This window comes from Pelobates fuscus, chromosome 4, assembly GCF_036172605.1.
Source record: "Pelobates fuscus isolate aPelFus1 chromosome 4, aPelFus1.pri, whole genome shotgun sequence".
Taxonomy (NCBI): domain Eukaryota; kingdom Metazoa; phylum Chordata; class Amphibia; order Anura; family Pelobatidae; genus Pelobates; species Pelobates fuscus.
Genome location: NC_086320.1, coordinates 77,357,279 through 77,371,288, shown reverse-complemented (window position 1 = coordinate 77,371,288; position 14,010 = coordinate 77,357,279). Strand labels below are relative to the sequence as shown.

The window sequence follows — 14,010 nt, the reverse complement described above, 5'->3', positions numbered from 1 at the left end:
GACAGACTAAAAGGAAGTGAACACTGAGTGTTCACTTCCTTTTAGTCTGGCCGGGTACAGGAGACAGATGCTCCCTGTACCCGCGGACCATACAGGGCTCGGCCACGCTACAGTGAGAGAGTGACAGGAGGGAGCGCTGAGCGCTTCCCTCCTGTCAGTCCCTCTCCTCATGCTGCTCCCAGGCGCTGCACCGTCATGGACGCACCAGCCCTGGCAAGGCTGCAGCCGCCTGAGGCTCTCTGCAGAGCGCTCGGGTGGCTGCAGCATCAGGGGGGCCGGCGCTCCTGGCGGCGCCCCTTCCCAAGGGGCACCCTAGGCAGCTGCCTAGTCCGTCTAACAGGTAGCGCCGGCCCTGTTTGAGACCCATGCATGCTTAAAAATCAGAGGCTTCTCAATGAGAAGCCTCTAACTGGAAATGTTCCTGGTACAGACTGAATGCTTGTGCTGGTTAAAGGGGGAGGACTTGCAAAGGTTGCATACTAGTAATCCACAGCCCCTGCAAGCCATCTCCAGCTAAACCGCCAATGGTGGGATGCATGCTGTTCTCTGGGGATGGAGACCAAATATTTGTATTTATTTTTTTCTGTTGAAAGGATCATTTTCTATGTTCATATATATTTTTTTCTGATAGTTCAGATTTCAAAATTTCAACAGGGCTGACAACTGCTCTCCAGGCTAACCTGATCACAAATAGAAAATAGGTCCATGCCAATGGATACAAGTCACATATGAACCTCTTATAGAGGCACTAGGTGAGGATCTCCACCAATCCAGGTTCTGTAAATAGATGTTTCGTGCATATGATGGAACCATTAAAGTTACATCAGATCACATGGTTTATCCCCATGCTGATATCACATACATAAAGTGTGCACATGCATGCTGCAGTCTAGTCAATGGCAAGGTAAAGTATGATTACTGGTTACTGAGGGAGGGGAGCAGAAAATGTAACTGTGAATGAAAGCAGAGCAAAAGACATAGGAAGCGTGAAGGAAGTCAAGTGCAAGGGGCATGAATGTAGAAGGCAAGTGATTTTGAGATGTAGAGGGGTGTGTAAGTTACCTGTGGTTGGAAAGGAGTTTGCAAGTTACATATGAATTGGGAATAGTGTGCAAATAACATGGAGGAAGAAAGAAGTTTGCAAAATACATGGGGAATGAGTTGATTAAGTGCATCAGCAACCTGGAGAGGAGCGTTAAATTTCCATGGGGTTGGAGGAAAGTGGTGGTAGGATGGGTTAGACTGAGTGGGCAAGTGACACAAGAAGAAAAAGAAGGTGATAGGGGGATTGGAGAAGATAAGCAAGCAACATATAGAGGGAATATGGTTCAAATAATATTAAGAGGATTGAAGCAATTCATCTGAATTTGGGTCAATTGGACAATGGTCCAAATTCCATATTTCCCCGGCACCAAGAAATGACTTGCAATAGACAACATATTAATTTGATTCAGAGCTCTGCCCATGTCACTAAAAAAAAGATGGTTGATGGGAGAAAGCTGATTGAGTCACTAAATGTTGATTTTGTTAACAAATCAAGTGAGAAGTGACCAATAGAGAGAAAAAAGAAGCAGTAAAATAGATTTATAATTGTAGACTGAACAAAATTATAAACACAATACTTTTGTTTTTGCCCCCATTTTACATGAGCTGAACTCAAAGATCTAAGACTTTTTCTATGTACACAAAAGGCCTATTTCTCTCAAATATTGTTCACAAATCCTGTCTAAAGCTGTGTTAGTGAGCACTTCTCCTTTGCCGAGATAATCCATCCATCTCACAGGTGTTGCAAATCAAGATACTGATTAGACAGCATGATTATTGCACAGGTGTGCCCTAGGCTGGCCACAATAAAAGGCCACTCTAAAATGTACAGTTTTACTGTATTGGGGGAGTCCAGGGGGGGGTTGGGGGGGGGGGTCCGAAAACAAGTCAGTATCCATTTGCCTCACGCAGTGCAACACATCTCCTTCGCATAGAGTTGATTAGGTTGTTGATTGTGGCCTGTGGAGTGTTGGTCCACTCCTCTTCAATGGCTGTGCGAACTTGTTGGATATTGGCAGGACATTGAACACACTGTCATATACGCAGATCCAGAGCATTCCAAACATGCTCAATGGGTGACATGTCCAGTGAGTATGTGTATAGATCCTTGCAACATGGGCCATGCATTATCATGCTGCAACATGAGGTGATGGTCGTGGATAAACAACAAGATCTCGTCACAGTATCTCTGTGCATTCAAAATGCCATCAATAAAATTTACCTGTGTTCGTTGTCCATAACATATGCCTGCCCATACCATAACACCACCGCCACCATGAGCCACTCGATGCACACGTTGACATCAGCAAACCGTTCACCGACAAACACACTGTCTGCCATCTGCCCTGTACAGTGAAAACAGGATTCATCCATGTAGAGAACACATCTCTAAACACCATCGAATGTGAGCATTTGCCCACTCAAGTCGGTTACGATGACGAACTGCAGTCAGGTCGAGACCCTGATGAGGATGACAAGCATGCAGATGAGCTTCCCTGAGACGTTTTTTGATAGTTTGTGCAGACATTTTTTGGTTATGCAAACCGATTGTTGCAGCAGTTGTCCCGGTGGCTGGTCTCAGGTGATCTTGGAAGTGAAAATGCTGGATGTGGAGGTACTTGGCTGGACTCTTCACTTCCTCCCAGCCTACAGAGCAGCGCATGGGGGAGAGAGAGGAGGAGGCATGATTTGATCTTACAATAAATCCTCTAAGCAAACCTTTATAAATTTGGGGGGATCATCTCTGTTTCCACAGTTTATTGGTGTTTACTCTGATGTCTGTATTAATATTGAGGGATGTCTAAGTAGTAACATCAGTGTGTGTCAGCAGGGCCAGCCGTTGGGGTGGGCAAGCTGTGCGGTCACGCAGGGTGCCATGACAACAGAGGCACCCGGCGGCCAACACATCTCACAAGTTGGGTACACCAGCATATTTAATTTAAACGATTCGCTGGTGGTCCACTGATGCGCACCAGCAGTAGGTGCAGTCAGATCATATCCTCTCCCTCGTGGTTCCGGCGCTCAGTTAGTGAGTCAGAGCACAGGCTCAGAGATTCTCAGCCTGTGCTCTGAGAACATTGAAAGTCAGAGCCGTGAAGGAGCGGGTATGGCAAAGAGCTACTGATTAGCATAACATCAATATCCGTTATAAAACCAGGAAAAGGTGGGCATGGATGGTGAACTGATTTGGTGGTGCAATGGGCCACTTGACTGGTTTTGCCCCCCAGGCCTAAGGCTGCCAGCCCTCCCCTGGGTCTGCGGTTGTGAGGCCGGTTGAATGTACTGCCAAATTCTCTGAAACGCCTTTGGAGACGGCTTATGTTAGAGAAATGAACAGTCAATTCACAGGCAACGGCTTTGGTGGACATTTCTGAAGTCAGCTTGCCAATTGCACGCTCCCTCAAAACTTGTGACATCTGTGGCATTGTGCTGTGTGATAAAACTGCACATTTTAGAGTGGCCTTTTATTGTGGCCAGCCTAAGGCACACCTTTGCAATAATCATGCTGTCTAATCAGCATCTTGATATGCCACACCTGTGAGGTGGATGGATTATCTCGGCAAAGGAGAAGTGCTCACTAACCTAACCAAAGGAGAGATGCTATGAATGTGTAAAAAAGAATCTTTGCAAGTGGTCAAGTCTGCTAAAATATACTGTTATATATAAACAATCTATGTAATATATATATATATCATTGTATATAACATTGATCTAAAACAGCCTTTATGGTGTGTAATAACTCTTTAAATGACGATTGCAAATCTGCATTGGAAAAAAAAAATATCTATTCAAAAATAAGAGTCAAAGTCAGTTTTAAGAGGCAACTAGATGACCACAGCTATTAAAGCATTGCATGTGGTAAGCATTGCAAATTTGCCTTACTGTTTATTTTATTGTTGTATAAATGTGTGTGTGCAATGTGGATAATGTATTTCATTTTTTTCACCACCCTCCCTGAATGGATGCCACCCAATCACTGTACATGGCATTTAACCCCTCCTCTGTGTGTTTTACAGGCAATGCACTTCTAGTGAGACAGCCCGTTCTCCAGAATCCAAGCTGTACTATATAAAAGCTGTTATCACTTAGCAAACCCTGCAGCCAGAAGTTCTAAGCTCTCATAGTATTGCTTTCACTGAATATATGACTGGATATAACTTCCCCTTTACAAGGCTACACACGGCATAATATTGCTGTCTATTTTAACTATTTCAAGCATTATCACAACCCAGGTAAGGAAAATAAGGAAAATAATTAATGTATATTTTGTAAAGCAGTAATTTATAAAAAAATATATATTATTGAATTAAAGTGAAATTATATAAAACAGCAATTTAAAAATTAAAGCAATTGATGCATTAGTATGTATCAGCTAAACAGTATTTTATTTTTAAATTATGGCGTTTACATTTTTTTTTTTAAATAAATGATCATTGTTTTAAAAGTGGTATAACATATATAGCTGTGTTATATTCTTATCTGTATCATACTAGATTTGTAATAAGTTCTTTCATTCTGGAATTTAAACAAATAATTGAGAAACTTTTATGACAGTTTGAGACAGTATGTCTTGTTTAGCAATTCCTGGAAATGAAAATTACAGTTTACCATTTACTTGTGTTTTTCTTTTCTTTTTCTTTTTTTTTTTCTTTCCTTTTTTCTTTCCCCCAGATTCCAGGAAACCATTTGTTTTAAAGCAATCATTGTAAAAGTCTGTATACTGTTTCTCCAAACATGCTAGAAAACCTTTCTATCACCATTGCAGTTCTGTTTTCCCTTCTTTGTGAAACATGTGGTCTAGTATTACCGAATCCTACAGACTTAGCATCATCAGCCAGAAATTACACCACATCCAAGCCAGATGTAAGTGCTCAGTTGGACTCTGCAAATATCACGAAGTCCAGAAGGAAGCGCTTTATTTCTCAAAATGACATGATTGCTATCCTTGAGTACCACAACCAAGTCAGGAGTAAAGTCTTCCCACCTGCATCAAACATGGAGTACATGGTGAGTTATTGGACATAGGTAGAATGCTGCCCAGTAGGTTTTATTTAAATCAATCTTTAAAAAAAAATATATTGTTAGGAAAGATGTATCTGTAAATGTGTGTTTCTGTTTTATTTAAGTATAATAGGTTACATGGGGAACATGGGACAAAATGAATAGTATCATAATGCTCGAAAGCAAATACTGAGGTTATATTAGTGTTAATAATCTGTGTATATGTGGCACATTCACATAACTTGGAATGCTCATATTTCCACTCCCCAAGTCTCAGGGTAGAACCAATACATACTTTGTTTATGCCTGATGTAAACAGAAGATCAACTGTTTCAAACATCATGGAGTATAACATGTACCTTTATTTTGAAGCCTCTATCTCTTACCTCAATTTCCTAGCCTGAATGCCTCACAAACCCCGAACTTTAATCTCTTTTCTATTTGGTGATTAAAGTATAGCTTGACATAAAACTACCCTCACAGTTATATCAAAATGCCACCAATAAAAAAAGCTGCCAAATTGCCCATTTCTTCTTGATGTATGTTCTTTTTATGAAGTCCCCATTTAAAGGAACACTATAGGGTCAGGAACACAAACCTGTATTCTTGACCCTATAGTGTTTGAAACATTATCTAGCCACCCTGCCTCCCCCCTCTTCCCCCCATAAATATAGTAAAATCTTACCTTTACTTAAGTCTGATGGTGCTGGCTCTGCCCCTGATCTGCCTCCTTGGCTGACATCATCAGGAGTGATTGGCTGAGATGGTCAATTATGATGATCTCAGTCAAAGAGGTGGACATGGGGTGGATCCAGACACCACCTGGCCAATCAGCATTTCCTTTATAGAAATGCATTGAATCAATGCATCTCTATGATGAAAGTTCAGTGTCTGCATGCAGAGGATGGAGACACTGAACGTCAATGCTGCACACAATGCAGCACTGCCCCAGGAAGCATCTTTAGTAACCATCTGAAGAGTGGACACTGGAGGTGGACAATGTTTACAACAAAAAGCCTGCAGGGCATCATTATACTCACCAGAACAACTACATTAAGCTGTAGTTGTTCTGGTGACTATAGTGTCCATTTAACTGTTTTAGTGTTTTACTATGCACCTTAGCACAAATGTACCAAATGTATTCTTGAATTAAACAAGTTCAGGAATGTCATAATTAACACATGAACAAGTAAAGAGATGCATGCATTTCAAAGCGATGTGCTATGGGCCTACCTAACAAATAATGTGTGCGACCAGGAAGACTGAAATTCATCAGTAATTATTCTAAATATGTAACTGTCACCCTGTGGGTCGGGGCATATTAAGTTTGCACATGCATCCTGCCAAATTGCCTGCCACCTCCAATGCCCCAATCTCACCAGAATTCTAGGCTTAGTGAATGAACCTGCAAAAAAATGATTAGCCCTGCCTCTCTAGCTGTGTAGTTCTTATAAATTAGTAACAGCCATTCAGGCATCCAGGATGGAGGGACTGGGAAGTTAGGGGCTGTAGTAGTGGGGGGGGGGGGGGAGTTTAGGGGATCAAAGGATGCACTAATGTGAGATTACGAAACCTCCAAACTGAAGATTATTTTTTTTACTCAAAAAGAACATTGTCACTTAATTATCATTTTTCGATTATTGTCGGTCATATATATTTGAAGACAAGGCTATTGTGCTTTATACAGAAAATAGTTAACGGTGCAAACCATGGGTTAATATTTCGAATGTAGTTCAGGGTCAGCTAAGGTAGTCACTCCTCTTTACATACTACTAATAAAATGTAGGCTGAAGAGTTGCATTGGCTCAGATTCTACAATATTTCCTTTTTTTTTTTTTTATCAGCCTCTTGGATTCAAAACAAAGTCTAGCCAACCTAGCATATTCTAGGCCACATTGTAAGTAATAATACATGGGGAATGCAATCAATTTATACTATGAATCATAATATTGAATGTGCTTAGCCACAATTCTTAGAAAACCAAGCGGTTTTCCAAGACACATATATAAACAGTTTCCTAAGATGATTGTATGTGTGTGTGTGTATGTATATATGTAACTTTGCAAACATTGCATTAGTGCATTAATATATAATACAAAATTGAGAGAGCTTGATGTTGTGAGATACTTGCAGTTGCCCATCATACTTCAATTTGTATGGAAGATTTTTATTCTGCCTACCACAAAACCAATCCCAACATATCACAGCAAACAAGCCAAATGACTCGGAGCTCTTGTAACATTCATCTAATGTTGGATTTTCTTCTATAGTGCTTGTTTTAGCCCCTGAATTGAACTTGAAAATTTCAAGGAGAGTTAAATAATAAAGTGTAAACATAATAGTAAATATAATAGTCATGATAGTGACGTACTCTCTTTCCCTTCACAGCAATTGATTTCTATATTTAAAGGTCTATCCATTCAAGTCCAGGTTGGCCTTATTACACTTGTGATTTAATCTCTTATTATGGTCACTATGGCAATGCTCCGGATCTCGCAAGTGCGAACTCTAGCTGAGCTGCAGGCTAGAGTTAATTCTCATGACTGGTACCACCAGGGCTTCTCTACTGGACCACACACACAGTGCCCCTTCACACACAACTCAACCCTCATACACACAAACACTGCCACTCTCAAACACACACACTGCAACCCTCACACACACACTGCACCCCACACACACACTGTCCACTCACACACATGTCTCCCTCACACACACTGCAACCCTCACTCACACACTACATCTACACAAACACACTGCACCCCTAACACATACACACACTCACAAAGCATGCTTCACACACACACACTGCCCACTCACACTGCAATCGTCACACAGACACTGAACCACTCACACATACACATACTGCCCCAATACAAACACACACTGCCTCCACGCATACCCTTACACACACAAAGTGCCTCCCCAAACACACACACTGCACCCATATACACACACTGCACCCCTCACACAGACACTACACCCCACACACAGACACTGCAACGCTCACACACAGTACACTCCTCACACACACTTCACTGCTCACACACATTGCATCTCTCACACACACTTCACCCCTCACACCCATTGCACTCCTCACACACACACATTACTGCCCCAATCCCCTACTACAGGCCCTTTCCCACACTACAGCCCCTATACCGGCAGAATGCAGGTTGTCAAACTGTTCTTGAACGGTTTGACTACTTACTCTGGGAAGGCGCTATGGCACTTCTGGAATCATAACCACTACAGATAGCTGTAGTGGTTATTGTACCTGCATTGCCTCTGGTTCAGAGAGGGCATGTGTTTTGTTATGACCAATGGTATGCCATCGAAATAGGCATGTTAGTTCAGTACTCCTCATGGGCTGACCATGTGGAGAGTCCTACTGAAGTGTTCTCGCATAAAGAAAATACTTATATTTAATGACATGCTTGCTCTGTGTTCCTGGTGTCTCCATAAATGTGACAGTAGAGGACACAAGTGGGACAGGGTTAGAACAGGGTTTTGCTTGTGTGTGGCCTGCTTGTGTTTTATTATGTGTAATAATGATGCATGTGGGTGTTGCATGTGTGTGTAAGCCAGGGCCGCCATCAGAAATTGTGGGGCCCCTAACACAGCTCAAGGTCTGGGACCTCGGGTGCCTGCCTCCAAGCCCCGCCTCCAAATCCTGCCCACAGGGATACACACACACAGACACAAAATGACACAGACACAGAAAGATACACACATACTAACAGACACAAATACTGAAACAGACATACACACATATAGACACATACACATGCATAAGGAGATACAGATACACACACATACTGACATACAGACACACACACTGACATACATACATGCTCACATACTGACACACACACATACATACATAAAGACAGACATACAAACTGACATACAGACATACAAACAGACATACATATATACATACATACACATAAATTCATACTGACATACATACGTACACACACATACATACTGATATACATACATACAGGCATACACACACACAGATAAATATATACATACACATATACATACAGACATACTGACATACATACACACAGACATACATGCATACTGACATACATACTGATAAATAGATATATACTTATATACACACACACACATACTGACATACACACACACACATACATACAGACATATATACATACTGACATACACACACACACACACATACAGATAGACACATTCACGCATACATACAGACATACTGACATACATACATACACACATACATACTGATAGATATATACATACATACACACATACATACTGACACACACACACAGACATACACACATACATATATACATACTGACATACACACATACATACTGACATACATGCATACTGACATGCATACACACACACAGGCATACATACATGCAGACACAGACATACATATACACACACACACACCTCATTTATCAGCCACCCTCCTCTTACCTTTAAGTTGCAGGAGGGTGGCTGGGGATGATGGGAGCGATGCCTCTCCTGTTCTGTCCTGTCCTCTCCTGTGCCCTGCTCTGCGCTCCCTCTCCCCCCGCGCAGAGTAAGCTGGGAGGAAGTGACCAGCCGCCACTTCCTCCCAGCAGCACTTGTGGTGTAGCCGCAATTTTTTTTTAAAGGGGCCCGGTCGCGCAATTACACGGCCGCAGCGCTGACCGGGCCCCTGAAGACATAGGGCTCATCGGGTGGACCTAAATGCTTGGGCCACCTGATGGGCCCTGGTGCAGATGCACCTGCGGCAGTTTCGCCACTCCACGTGGGGCCCGGGCAACCAGGCCCCCCAGGGCCGCCAGGCACGTGACAACCTTCATGGTTGTCACCCCCTGATGGCGGCCCTGGTGCACCCTAGGTACATTATAGTATTTCAGTTTTATGTGCAAACTTAGACATAGTTAATACATTACTAAACTTTGATGCATACAAAAACCAAACTCAGATTAGGCCCTCTCCTTGTTTATGATAATAGCAAATAATATAATGACCGGAAATTCACTCTATAACTTTCATTAAGAAAATGGAGAATAGCATTACAATATTTCGTCCGCACCTCTCCCAACATTTTGTTAATGGAGAAGCACTGAATTAAAAAGATTGTCTAGTGCAAATAGCAGCTATTGACTCAGATCTGAATTGTCAGCACTTCCAGATATATATGTTCTTGCGTTACCCTGAGATTAAAATCCTCTGTGAAATCATACATTATTAAGAATAATGAATCAGTTTCCACTATGGCAAAATGTGAATACTGGGAAGATCAAGTTATAGAAAAGACATATTAGTATAGTGTATATTAGAGGAACACTCGAAGCACTATAACCACTACAGTGTGCTGTAGTGCCCTGGTACCTCACATTTCAATGTATAAAGGCAAATCATTTTAGAAAAGCTTTAACCCCTTAAGGACCAAATCTCTGGAATAAAAGGGAATCATGACATGTCACACATGTCATGTGTCCTTAAGGGGTTAAATACCGCTGTTTTCTGACAGAAAAACGGATTTCTCTAAATTAAGCTTGTCAATGCAGGGCTTAGCTCATTGGCTCAGAGTCAATAGCTGACACTCTCAGGCAGTGAGCTAGCCCCTGCAGGTCTTAGCTCAGGAAAGCTAACTGAAGTACCTAAAATGGAGATTCCGGCCATGTAGAGGAGAGGAGCAGAATCCTGTGGAACCCAGGTAAGAAGTCACACCATTCTATAACATTTGGAGTCGGTGGTAGGCTGTCTCTCCATATTTTTTTTAAACATATTTTTAACAGCAGTTTTTCTCTCCAGGAAGAAAAAACACACAACTCTATTGTGTAACTCCAAAAACTAAATGTGGCATCACATGCTCCTTTTTAAAATGTCTGATGCATGTCATTCTCAGACATATCTCTTATTAAATAAAATCAACATTAAGGGACTCTCCACTAGCCATCAATAATCTTTTTTTCCCATCGATAATCTTTTTTTTTGTGTGCCATGGGCAAAATTCTGAATCACGAATCACAAATCAAACCTAACATGCTAGGCAATTGTGTGTTTTGATTGTTCAGTGTTTCAGCTACATTTCAAATTAGAGTTCATGAATTCAAATAACTCTCTAAACAGCCCAAATCCAGATGAATTGCAATTCCAAACAAATCAAATCTCCAGGTGTATTGGGTATGGTATATTTTTCTAATACTTGCAATCCATAATATTATTTGTTCAGTAAGGGTGACTACATAAACCCGTAGAGGCCATGTTTTTTTTTTTTTTTTTTTTTAAATATATACTTTCTGACTTGTTACCTAGAGAAAATAAATTATCTTGAGAAAACAACTTGTTTTCTCAAAATAACAACTTGTCAGACAAAATATTAAAGACACATGACCTCTCTGAGCTACTGTATGTGACAGCATTGATTAAACCTACTAAGAATTTTAGTCTATTTTATTTTGTTATGGTTACAATACTTATTTGAACATCACTTTATCTAAAAGAGTCATACATCTAGAAATCAACTATATTAGGTAATATGTACAGCAATGTATATCAATTGAAAGTTTAGTCAATAAATCTCTAAATTATTCTGAATAAATTGATAATCTATTACTAAAAGTAAATTACAAAAACGGCACTGCTAGCTCTCAGGACCTAATCAGTTTAACTGTATTTTAGTTTTCCATTCTTGATTTAGTTTTGCATAATATCACACCAAACAACTGTATTTCAATATATATTATAATAATATCACTTAACATAATCTCTTTTGCTTACATCTATTGACCTTCCAACAATGTAAATAACACGGATAACAAAAAACAATGTATTTTTTTTACCCGTGAAATAATCTGTATAATTTACTTAAACAAGCTATAACATAGAATAAAAAATAAAAAACAAGATAAAATATAGCTTGAGTTTATACTGGGCATCCAAAGTTGTTTATGAACAATTTGGGACTGGCTGTTTTGTCACACTTTAAATTTAGATCCTTACATAAACCTATTAGTATTTGGCTTCTTCCACCCAACTCACTTTATCAATTTGTCGAAAGTCTAATTCACGATGTAAGAGGACATTTGTACACCAATTACTCGGCCAGTCTTGCCCTCTGTTGTTTGCTATGATACACTGTTTTTCTTGGCAACCAAAATTCATGTTTTCCAAACTGGTTTCTGTTTCATGGACTTGTACGACGGTTTGTGTTCAGTTGTATAAAAAAAAATCCCAGTTTAAAATACAGCTTGAGATGAGTCGCCACATTCTTACCTGTCTAGAATGTTTTAAAGCTTCCTTTTGACATCTTTACAATGCATTAAATAACAGTGTCAACTCCAGTGACAACAGCTGGTGAGCAGGTTATAGAAATACCAGACCCCCAACAGATCAAGTACAATACAGATGGCTAGTGCCTCTAATTGATGATTAACCTTGTAGATATTCCATCTTCATTCTCTCTACATTAGTCTGCTGTACAGTTGAAAATGTTTGTGTTACAGAGGTCAGACACTCATTCATATTCATGTTTTTGTTTCATTCTTTAAACTGAACTATATCCTTGTTATTTGGATACTAATGACTATATAATGTCTAAGTGTACAAAAGCTGTATCAACATCTGTGCAACTGGTGCTTCTGAATCTATGTTGATTGACAGTCAGATATTTTCAAGAGGTGGTTAAATAGTTAGTATTTGGAAACAAGATGGATTGCGTTAATGAAGTTGATTTTCAAAAATATGTTAGTGGGAAGACTTGTATATCTGATATACATATAGATACATTTTGTTTTAATATCAGATCTTGTAATAAAAATGTGTCAAAATATGACAACTAAATAAATGTATTTTTTTCTATTTTGACACCATTTATTTAAAAAAATACCTAATGATCTGTCTCACAGCTCTGTGAGAAAAATTGTTAGGATGAGACCAAACTATGTTATCCCATAGGGTAGGAAACGTTTAGAGTAACAGATGTACTAAAAACGAACATATTTACAGTTGAAAAAAAAAAATTCTCTGTCCAGTTCTAGGGCTGACTGTAGAGTGGCCACAACAATGTTAAGTAGACATCTGTGTCTCACCTGGCATTCTATATCATCTGTCCTAAGAACCAGAACCTCCCTGTGGCTACACCATAATCCTAAAACGGAACACGAGAATTTTTTATTTTTTTTTACAGTATACACTTTATGGCCAAAAGTATGTGAACAACTCTGCATTATATCTATATTAACGTGTTGGACTTCTCATTTCAAAGTAATGAAAATTGCTATGGAGTTTACCTCATTTGCAGGTCTAACAGCTACCACTCTTTTGGGAAGGCTTTTCACATGATCTTGGATTGTGTCTTTGGGAATTTGTGTCCACACAGCCAAAAGAGCATTTGTAAGGTCAGGCACTGATGTTGTGTGAGAAGAGGTTTGGGTCACAATTTGCATTCCAAATGTGTTTTGTGTGGCTGACGTCAGACCTCTGTGGAGACTACTGGAGTTCCTTCATAGCAGACTTGTTAAACCATATCTTCTTGGACCTAGCTTTGTGCACAGGGTCATTGTAATGCTGGAACAGAAAAGGTCCTACCTCAAATTGGACTTGGAAACACCCAGATGTCTCAAATGTCTTTGTAACCTGTAGCATTAATATGGCAATTTGCTGGAAGTAAGGAATCTTGCCCAAACCATGAAAAACAGCCCCAGATCATTATCTATCCTGTTCCAGACTTTACTGTTATCAGGAATAATAGGGATCCTATACATAGTGTGTAGTAGAATACTAATGTGTACCGGACCTTAGAATGGCCGGGCTTACGTCATAAGAACAGAGAGTAATCAGGAACAAACTGAGGTCAGGGGAGCCAGAAATCAAGAACAGCGAGTGTACAAAAGTCAAAGGGTTACAGAAGGTAGAGCAGTCAATCAAGATAAAGTCAGAACCAAGAGAATAATACAA

At 40.1% G+C, this 14,010-nt stretch overlaps 1 protein-coding gene across 1 annotated transcript in view; it reads left to right on the top strand.

The window, feature by feature from the left end:
- The first annotated feature begins 4,066 nt into the window (after nucleotides 1-4,066).
- PI15 (peptidase inhibitor 15) overlaps nucleotides 4,067-14,010 on the top strand; it is a 29,374-nt gene continuing 19,430 nt past the window's right edge. Inside the window, exons 1-2 of the mRNA XM_063450374.1 lie at nucleotides 4,067-4,277; nucleotides 4,717-5,052. Coding sequence (XP_063306444.1) covers nucleotides 4,780-5,052 — 273 coding nt within the window. The 5' untranslated portion in view covers nucleotides 4,067-4,277; nucleotides 4,717-4,779. The remainder of the gene's footprint in view (nucleotides 4,278-4,716; nucleotides 5,053-14,010) is intronic.